Source organism: Filicampus tigris, chromosome 1 (genome assembly GCF_054856515.1).
Source record: "Filicampus tigris isolate MCC_2025a chromosome 1, RoL_Ftig_1.0, whole genome shotgun sequence".
Classification (NCBI taxonomy): Eukaryota; Metazoa; Chordata; class Actinopteri; order Syngnathiformes; family Syngnathidae; genus Filicampus; species Filicampus tigris.
In genome coordinates this window covers 18,902,778-18,913,691 of record NC_141217.1, presented here as the reverse complement: position 1 = coordinate 18,913,691, position 10,914 = coordinate 18,902,778, and the positions used below count along the sequence as shown (strand labels likewise).

Genomic DNA, 10,914 nt, shown 5'->3' with positions numbered 1-10,914 from the left:
TGTTTCATGGTGATGCCTTGATAACACAATCAGCATTGTGGAAAAGGAATTGTCTGTCTTTTAAAGCTGAGACAAACACAAAAAGGAAACCAAATCTGTTGAAACATTTTAAAAACATCAAACAGTCTCGAAAATACATTTGCGTGCGTGCGTATTCCAAACATTGAAAGTATCAATCGGAGATGACATCATGCAAAGGAGTCAAAGGCTCACAGAAAACCAATATTGTTTTTAATTATTACACATATTTACAAAGACGCTGAGAAGAAAAATAACAATCAAACCAGCATTGAATTCAAACAAATCTGTAGACACGTAGTTCAATAAGTTCATTGTTATAATGATTATTTTCTTAAATGAAATCCCAGTCCAGTTTTCTTCTTTTGGTTCTGTCGCTCCTCGCTGATATTTCAGTGATCCAAATGTCCAACATTGGTACCTCAAGGGAGGAAGCGCGCCAAATGACATGGCACATGAGGAAGATTGCTGAAATGTCGAAGTGCAAGTGTGTGCGTGTGCGTGTGTGTATTCAGTGTCTTTATAACTGCTTCATTATCGCTGACTGTGCTATCTTTCTCTCTGCATGTCAAGGCCTGAAGCTAAATGAGAACCTTTGACTCTGGAGCCACTAATTAATCCTATTATGGAGTTAACAAAATAATCAAGGGTCAGATTTCATCAAATAATTCTCAGTCGATGGGGACATTTTCCCAGTAAGTGCATTTGAAAAAAAAAAAGGGGGTGGGGGGTTGGGGGGAAAGCTCATTTAGATGGATAAATGAAGTGTTTGATTTGATGGAGATTTGTAACAGAGGTCCACAGGCTTAAAACTGTAACAATCTGATTGGGGGTGGGGCCTGATGGGGGGGCAAACGTTGGCGGTCATTTGATTTCTAAAATGGACAGATTCACTCACAGTGGAGGTTGGAAAAAAATGTTAGCAAAAAAGTGTAAATGTAAAACAGTTCATTTAATAAAATAATGTCATCTTTTTACAATAAATCAGCTGATCATTTCATGCAAAATAAATTCAAATTGCAACACAATAAATGCATTCAATGAATCGATTTTTAGGGAAAATGTGGCACGTGCCATATTTGACCATAGTTTGCCCACCCCTGATTTACATGGACTTAGAAGGTGCGAATCGTGAGAACACTGCACAAAAACATGAACCTCCCATTTACAATACTGCTGCCAATAGACATTTTCAATGCTCTTGAAACCATATTTTTTAATGGAATTTGTAAATAAAAACATTTCAGCTTTACAGCCCGCATTAATCCAGCAACAACAAAAAGTAGTTATAAAAGAACATTCAACCAAGTACTCAAAATGAACCTTACAATTTGTCAGCAAGTGTATTACAGTCTTAAAACCAGGGATGAGGAACCAATGGCCCCTTGGCCGTATATAGGCTATGAGAGCTTTTAATTCTAAAAGACAAATAAAACCTCAGCAGGGTGGTTATTAAAAAACAAAAAACACAACTCCAAAACACTAATCCATCCAGTTTCTATACCATTCCTGTTCAGGGTTGGGGGGCAAAACTGGAAGCAGACTGCTCCCCTGACCTGGCCACCTGACAATCAAAATGAGATGAACAATAACTGTCCAATATTTGTGTTGGAAGTTCGGAGAGTGAACCACTACACTCTAAGTGTCTGCCCAAAAACTCACAAATGCTCATCGTATACAGTAAATAAACATTTGTTTGACCTACTCATGAATTTTGTATGGCCTTCGGAGGATTACTTCAAAACTGAAATAGCCCTAACCCTAACCCTGCACTCATAAGAATTCATCCATCTCCAACTGTGCTTGTCCTATTGAAAATTCATGAACCAAGAAAATAGTACGGGTACATTTGTATCTGTAATCAATTACACTTTGTCCGTGGCTTGGTAGTTGAGTAAATGCACAGTTGTGATCAGAATATTAACAATTAGGGATGTAACGATGAATCAAAAATCGATTTAAAATCGCTTTAGACCGCTATTAAAAAAAAACGATTAATCGAATAATCGATTCAAGGCGTGTTGCGTTTATTAACTCCAACATCCCAGCATTCAAGTGCTATACAGCAACACCTTACAAAAGACATAACATACCTAGGTCATTTGAATATACTAAATAAATATCATTGCATATTGCATTTATGGATGGCTGCAGCACCACACGAGACAAGCATGGTAGAGATTTTAAAAAAATAAATCGAATCAAAAATCGGGAACTGAAAATGGAAAATACGAATCGAAGCTTGAGTGAATCGTTACATCCCTATTACCAATATTGTGCGAAGCAAAAAAAGCTCAAATCCTTTATAACATTTATTTAGGTACAATTTTGATTTAACCTTAATGTAAATGAAATACATTTTAATTGAATCATTAAGTACAATTCTTTTCTTATAGTAAAGCAAAGTTACCGGTCATTTTCAAACAGCATAAAGTGGCATGTAATAATGTCAAATATACATTTGAGGATTCAAACCTCAGCTCAGCTCATTTTTGATGAACACTTTAGCTTACTACACTACTGTATTCATGATCAATTTGATGGTACTTAGAGAGCAAAGTGTTTTGTTTGGTTTGGTTTTGTTTTTGAGTTTGGGACTTGTTTGAGTTGGGTGTGAAATGTTAAGCCACTGCTTTACTTGGCTGTTCAATAAGGTAGCAGTGTGTAAAAACTAAAAGACACACAAAGACTTTGCTTTTCCCGTGCGTCACGCGCTAATATTTGGTTGTGCAAACTCGACTTGTGAGAGCTGTTTCACATCTGGGTCGCATGGAGTCGACCAAGTTCTGGCACCTGTGAACTGCCGTTCCAATTCGGGACCCTTGGGCTGTTCAGTGTTCCCATTGCGTCCGTGTGTATGGAAATAAAAATCCTTACACGACGCTATTATTCTGAACACAACGGTAAATAGACCGAGTATTTTTCCATTGAAAATACAATAGCAAATCTTGTTAAAAGATCACATAGCACTATCCAAAACAAGTACCGTAAAGGCGATTCTAATGTTGAGCAAGTCGAAATGAAGATGAAGACCTTGTTCCACGAGAAAGCACGACCACCCAGCAGCGTGAGATTAACAACCGGCTGCAGATGGTCCTGCAGCGACGGCTCATATGGAAGGACTTGAACCTGGACGGCAGCCGCGTTCGCCGCGTGGGAGTCCAACCGGTGAGAATACGCTTACATTTGCTCACTCAACAACACTTCATCAGGGTCTAGTCTGGATTATGTGGAACACGTCTGTGCCGTCACGTACAGTGGAACCTGCAAGTCCAACGCCACTGGGGAGCTCGTTCAAGCAACGTTTTGGGGAAGACGCCTCGAAAGGTCTTGGCGCCACACCATTGATTTAGGCTTTATAGAAAAGGAATTGGAAATTGGAAGTATTTGCACTGAAAAATAAAATACAGATATATAAAAAAAAAAAAAAATGCATTTTGATATTTTCTATTTGATGATGTTTTGCAATGTCACGAATAGTGCTTTTATTTTTTCAGTCTTCTATTTTTCAGTGTCAACTTTCCAAAACACTGGGAAAAAAAATCCAAATACAATATATTGCAACTAATACTGGTAATCAAGTTTTCTTGGTTATTTTACTTGTTGCCCTAATTCAAAATCTTGCCCTTGTTTTTATAGAGTATTAAATGTAGTCATATTCATGAATTTAGCGTTTCGATTCAGAAACAGGTGGATTTTTTTTTCCTGAAGCGTAACAGCTTTTAATTACAACGCAGGTCAAAATCGGTATAGCGCAAACTTAAAAACGAAAATTCTCAAACACCTGATGTGCTAGAAAAAACATGTAGACATTTTTTAAATCAGCGTCAAAAACATAAAGCCAACTCTGATTAAATGTTGCTGCGACCAATGTAATTTTCAATGCCATCTTTTTCAGTGTTTAGGTATCAATGCCAAATTTTATTTTTAGTGCCAGAGCTTTATGGTTGTGTAAAGGTCAGCTTTTTCAACTTGCTTTGTGTGGTATCTTCCACTGCATTGTTCATATTTGCAATGATTCCAAAAGAAGGCCAGCTTCATGAATGAATATGTACTTTATACCTGAATTACCTTAGGCGTCATCACTAGTTACTCAATGTACAAATTTATTGTAAAACAACAGTGGGGATTTCACACTTGCACAACAATGACTCTCCTTAGCACGACGTCTTGTGTTAAGTGCTCCAATATTTTGCGTTTTCTCTGTGCCGTACCAAAATGTTCCTTTACAGTTTTGAACTTGATGGCATGGAACAAATTGTTTCAATATCCATGATGTGAACTATTGCCCAGAAAGTCAAATACATCAACAAGCGTCCCAGGATGGATTGTGTTCAACTTTAGAGGTTCCACTGTACATTATTAAACTGTGAAGAACAAACAATATAGGAAAAAAATACGACCATATTTAAAAATGATCAACAAAGTATGTTTTATCCCATTTAAGTGATCGTGCCAATTTCTTTTGATGGGCCCTGAAAGCACGAACCAATTATGTGCTAATTATATTCCTAACGAGCACAATCACATAGCGGCGAACATTTGAAACATACATACACGAAACTATATTCTTGTAAACACAAATGAGCGTTTGCGTATTTGTGCTGCTGAGTGCTTTTTGATGCAATGCTCAATAAATGAAAGTTGTCACAAGCGTGGAGGTACACACGTACTGATTTGAAACATCGGAACCGATTGTGTGTGGTGTGCTTGAGATGGGCGACTCAGCACACCACAAACAATGATATCTCCACTTGCAAAACGGGCGGCCATTTTGTCACTTCTGTCGACTGAAGATGACATCACAACTGCTCACCTGAGCGGTTGTGATGTCATCTTCAGTCGACAGAAGAGACAAAATGGCCGCCCCCTGACATAGCTAAAAAAAAGGGTGGATTTAGCTGCTTAACTCATATTCCACAAACGCAATACTCATCAGAATGCCGTGTTTCAACTAGTGGGCCTGCTGGGAACATATTCTTGAAAAAAATATGTTTGGGTTGACTTTTCCCTCTTTAAAACAAATTATCAGTAGGTGCGTCCCACATTTTGCATTCTAAACCAGTGATTCTTAACTGGTGGGTCGTGGGCCCATCATTGGTTGGATTGCAGACAGGCAGAAAAAAAACAAAAAAAAACCACAGGGGATCGCCATCCCACAGTACACTCAATTAGCACCTAAATGACCGTTTTTCATTAGATCATTTTATGTTTGTGGTCTAGAAGTATTTTCCATACAAATATTTACAACTTTGCCATTGGAACGGAGCTTCATTCAAACAAACCAGGGACCCCCTGAAATATACGCGCATCCAGGGTCAGACTTGTCTTTTATTCTGAAAGGCGTGCATCTGAAATGTTCTTACTGGGGGTCTACCAGTTCATGTATTCATTCGTAATCTGATTTTTGGGCATGGAACAGAGGCTTCCCCAGACCCTCATGAAAAATATTGGGTCAGTAGTAGAGGTTGTGGGATGGATCCCCGGCCATTGTGAGCATGTCGAAGTATCCTTGAGCAAGATACCGAACCCCCAGTTGCTCCTGATGCTGCGTCATCAGTCGGTAGATGAGGTACAGTGTAAAGCGCTTTGGTAGAAAAGCGCGATATAAGCGACAGCCCATTTACCATATTAGGTAAGGGACAGGAAGTGGAAGCCACTGGTTTACGCCGAAAGCAAACGCAGTGCAGCTCAACCTCTGGCTAACAGAAACCACGGCTGCCGACTTCAAACTCATTTGATTTAATTTGTGATTGTGAATATCAGTGCAGCACTTTAGAAAACGAATGTGATACAAAGAACCTTCAGCGGCATTTAAGCAGCCACTTCTGGGTCAAAGCAATTCCAAATGCCTTTTGTGGTAATATAGCACAATCATTGTCACTGATCAAATTGGAATTGTTACACTTAATAAATGGCAAACTATTCAAGTCGCACTTTCCGGGTGAAAAAAGTGCTGAGATGAAATTTTGCTAGTTAATTTTACTTTATTCATTTTTATCCATGCAGTTATGTACACACTCATTGGTGTGCTCTGAAATTGCCTTTTTACAAATTAATATCCAAAAATACACATTTTTGAAAATGACGTTTTCAGTAGCTATTTTTTCTATATGAACTCATTCACTGCCATTGACGAATTTACTTGTCTTTTCACAGTCCAGCCATTCAATCCCAGGAATTTTTTTCTATTTTTTTTCTAAAAATGTCTGGCAGTGAATGAGTTGATCTCAACCGCTGGAAAAGCCGGTGGTGACTTTGCAACAATAGTAAATGCGGGTCCCGGGGTGGCAACAGGTGAGAATCGCCGATTGTAAAAACAATGCAGCTTTTGCTTGTGACATAAACTCCCGATTTGCTTGTCAAATCTCACACTCACTTAACCCTGCAATGAAATGTGCAAACCAGAAAACCTTCTCACAAGCCATTTACTAATCAATACTGTTGGCTCACGTTTGGAAGTTATTTCCGACGTGGGGTTTGGCAACGCTGCGCCTGTGCTTTTGGAATTCATTCATTCTAAAACCAAACAATTCCTCATTTTGCTGTGCTCTAAATCGAACCTGGCACAGTACAGACTACTGTATTCTGACAACTTTAAGCGGGTAAAGGGAGAAAAGTGCAATCAGACACCGGGATTTGCTTGGCCTGTGAGGCGCCTCTTAAATAAAATGTTAAAAAACTCAATTCAAGAAAGTATTTAGTTGTTATGGATAAAACAGGGCCACTTGCATCAAAAGGCATCATCAAATTTGGATTGACTACCTACATGATCGTACACAATAAGTTAAACTTCCATTCATCATTATACATTCTTATTTTAAATGAGTCCCTTGCCACGCCCCCTCCCTCCTGTTGAGATTAAAAAAAAAAAAAAAAAAAAAAAGACACCAACAAATTGTCAGGAAAGTGTATGTAAAATGTTCAAGTCCTTCACAGAAGCTGTGGTTCATCCAGAAATGTGCGACGGAATCAAAAGGTGTCAGGCACGGAACGAGCCAGCTCTCAAAGAATTTGACACCACGATGGACATTCTGGGGCTTGAGAGGAATCAAACGGACATAAAGGGACAAAGAAAAGAGAGGTCAGACGACACATCCAGAGGGAATGTTCTCGGAGTGGAGTGACTTGTTCTTGCAGATGACAAGAACATTAACAATCTGGTATCCCAGTAGTGCAGGAAGGAACATTTCCCGTTCGTCCTCTAGTCCTCGGGATGCCTCGCGAGAGGCTTTTGGCCGAGACGGCGGCTCGGACACACTGGAGGAGGAGCCAATATGGAACACCCTTGTCTCCTTCATACAGACTCTTCGGTAGAAAGCAGCAGTGGGTTGATGTATTCGAACCCCTCAAACTCCGACTGGTCTATTCTCTTGATGGCGCTCCTGAAGATGGAGGAGAAAGAGGAGGTGTTAAAAAACACTTCCGCATTGGGACATGACATCATTGATGGAAATTCTGCATTATATTTGTCATTGAACAACTTTGAAGCACAGGCTGCCCCCACGCCCCGTAAAGATTCTATTGTAATTTTTAAATTATTGCTAATAATTTTTGCTTTAGTGATGCCTCCAAAATGTGAACAGTCCTTTTCTTCTATAAAGTAGCAACAGCAACAATGAAAATGTGCTTTTGATGGCATTAACAAATTTTGATTTGAGAAACTTTACAAATTTGCGCGCTATTTAGTAGTAGTAGAATTTAGTAGCGTGCGTGCATGCATGCATATGTATGTACATTACGCCATTGCTCCTACTTATAATTGAAATCATCTCAGTCCTTTGTGACACTCTGTGGAGTGGATTTAATGTGACAAACACGATCAATCACAAGCTGCTCGTACCGGTCGAATTTCCAGAGGTCTGCCATGTTCGCAATCGTCAAGCATTGTTTTGAAACACGGTGATCTCATCCAAAAGAGACCGGATGCTGGCTTCTGCTGGCCAGAGTTAGTGTTTTGTTTTTTGCTTTTCCCAGCTTTATGGTCAAACCGCAGTTGCCTAACACTTCTCTCCACCCATTCCCCATAAGAAAGTAGTTGATGGCAAATCACGTTGACGGCGTTTTAAGAGTTTGTAGCAGCGTATCGCGTGACATCACCAAACTCTAATACTACCAACCCTGATGTCGACAACTTATCTGAACATTTGAGTATGCGCTGGTTATCAGAAGCTACCATTGCTCAGGTTGTTGTCCAATGCTTGTCCGTGATAACACTGCAGCTCTGCTTACCTTTTGCCTTTGATATGTTTCAACATATTCTGGTGGCTATTCTCGTTTGACAATAGCAGCTCTAGGAGCCTCTATGGGCAGGGCATTTCTGTGTGTGTGTGTGTGTTGTTGTTTGTTTTTTTATATATATATATACATTAGCCGAACTGACACCATTGGCTTTTATCAGAAGGGCCCACTGGCAAGACACATTTTCAGAAATGGGACGATAACGGACAGATTTACTTGGGTGTTTAATTTCACACTTCAGTTTTCCAGTTTGACGCCTTTTGGCTGTTTTAACTATATTACTGTGTCAAAACAATAGAGCTAACTTAAATACTCTCACACAGTTTTCCCAACCATGACTTGGCAGCTGCGTGGCTGAAAATCCAGCATTTTTGTTCCTTGAGAGCATGGAACCTGTTTGACTGTCAGGTGAAAGTCAACATGAACGCAGAACTGCACCAACGGGCAAATTCGGAAAACACACTCTCACCATTTTCGACCTTCTTTCACCGATGGGTTGCCTTTTTAACTAAACAAAAACACCACAATGTCAACATTGCTGTGATCATCTCTGTTTTGATTGTAAGTGAGTTATCGCAAAAGTACACAAAAAACGCTTTCGTGCAGGGTGAAAATGGCTTGGCCTTTTGAATGCAACGCGTTTGACGTCCCTCTCTTTAAATGTGTGTTTTTGCGGGGATCTGCTGCTGGCGTTGCGATGGCAACGCACAACTGAAAACACTTGATTTGTGGGGATTTTTCCCATCGGCTTCTCTGGCCAAGTTCAGTCAGGCAGTTTTTAGTTGTCAAGCAAAACGGCACGCTGAGAATCGTGGGGGGAAAACCCAATGTGCGTGTCGCTGACAACCCCGTAAAATGTCATTCGGTAAAACATGAGAGAAAGAATGCGGCTGTTCGGACTAATCTGCGCTTTTTTTTTGCTTCCCGAGTCTGCTGCATCCATCGGCAAAAACAACGGCGGGTTAATGAAGTGAAACTCCGTAACTAGTGGGCTCAGACTGGCTGGGTAAATAGAGCGTCTCCTAGCAACACAGCTGGCTTCATTTCGAGACTGCAAATGTGTGTGTACGCGGGCGTTTTTGTGTCAATGGCGATGCAAGGCGCTCCTCTCCACAAAAGGGCCTCTCTCCAGCAAAGACTGAGAAGAAAGACTTTGAAGGTAAAGTAAAATGTACTTTTCAGTTGGCCGCAAGTCTAATGTCAGGGGCCAGTGTCAGTCAAACATTGTCGCGTTTTTCTTTTCTTTGCGCTTTTGAAACGTTTCATATCAATGGCCCTTGGTAAAGGCACAGACAATGCACATGCATCATCTTTTAAATACACTTTGTTTCGGCTCCCGGCTCCTTCATGTCATTCAAACAAAAGGCTAGAATGACGTCGGGCGTTTCTGCCTTTCTTCTCCACCTCGTAGGGGACCGTTTCCGCAGGCAAGACAATCATCCGATCCCATGGAAAAGGTGGGCTCTCTTTGCCGGATGTCACCGTCCTACTGGCCACGCATCCAATAACTGCACGGCCAGATTTAACAACAACGTCACTGAAGTTGTGGCTCCAACAAGCCTTGCGATCTTCCCAACTAGGGCTGGGCGATTATGGAAAAAATAATGATCGCAAGTTATTCGGATTGACGTTGAAATCAAGATTCATAAGGACGATTATCAGTATTATTATGATCGTTAACACATCATTACGATTATAAACATACTATTTGACTTTTACAACGTTGAGAACTTGCAAACGCCGCACGTTCAGCACATGAATTGGTTTTCTTCAATTATAACGTTTCTGATCTTCTGAGGCACCAGCATCGAAATCACGATTAAATTTCGACGAACTGCCCTATTCCCACTTACGCAACTACTATTGGAAAGCACGCAACTTAAAAAAAAAAGAAAGCAAAGCCGGTCGTTAATGCAAGTTGACGACACGAATGAACCTGGATAAGAAGCGGTTTGACTTGGCTCGTCTGGTATAATTAGAGTGGTGGTCTCCCTCCATTCAGACTTTTACAATAGCCACCAAGTACCAAGGCGGGAGAAGAAATATGCTTCGCTGGGTTGTGGCTATGGCTTCCATTTTCAAAGACGAGGGGCTGGCATAGAAAGTCTAAATGCCTCTCGCCCCCTTCCCCCTCACCGCAGCATCCTGGCAAGAGCCCCCAGCAATCCAGGCTTTTAATGTAGCAATGTAAATCTCTAACATGGAGAGTTTACCCTTCTCTCTCCTGACAGTGCTTCACTTTTCTTTCTTCTTGTGCCAAGCCCATCAGGATTGGGAGAGAGGGGAGAGTGGTGAGCTTTTTGCATCAGCCCCTCGTAGCGGGAGTGGGCGACATCAGCCTCTCTCCGCGGTAACAGAGAGAAGAGACGGACGGGGATGGGGAGATAAAGTGCGAGAGGCAGCGAAGAGCCAAGCGCCTTCTTTTGATGTGCTTTGGTATTTGATGCAAGGTTGATATCGCCACTATTTGAACTGGCAGCGCGCTCTCCACCGCCTGCTGTTCGTCTTCCCTCAATGGAACCCCCCCTCGTCATCATCATCATCCACCCTGTCCTCCTCTAAAGTCTGCCATGGACCACTGTCGTCTACTTCTGTCACAAATGAGTTTGGACGCCCTTTCCTAGCCGCAGCCGCTTAATGAGCTGAAAGGCTGAT

The 10,914-nt window shown here is 41.1% G+C and overlaps 1 protein-coding gene across 1 annotated transcript in view; it reads right to left on the bottom strand.

The window, feature by feature from the left end:
• Positions 1-209: 209 nt before the first annotated feature.
• LOC147153122 (protein kinase C zeta type-like) overlaps positions 210-10,914 on the bottom strand; it is a 64,357-nt gene continuing 53,652 nt past the window's right edge. Inside the window, exon 18 of the mRNA XM_086024561.1 lies at positions 210-7,403. Within this exon, the coding sequence (XP_085880687.1) occupies positions 7,316-7,403 (88 nt within the window). The 3' untranslated portion in view covers positions 210-7,315. The remainder of the gene's footprint in view (positions 7,404-10,914) is intronic.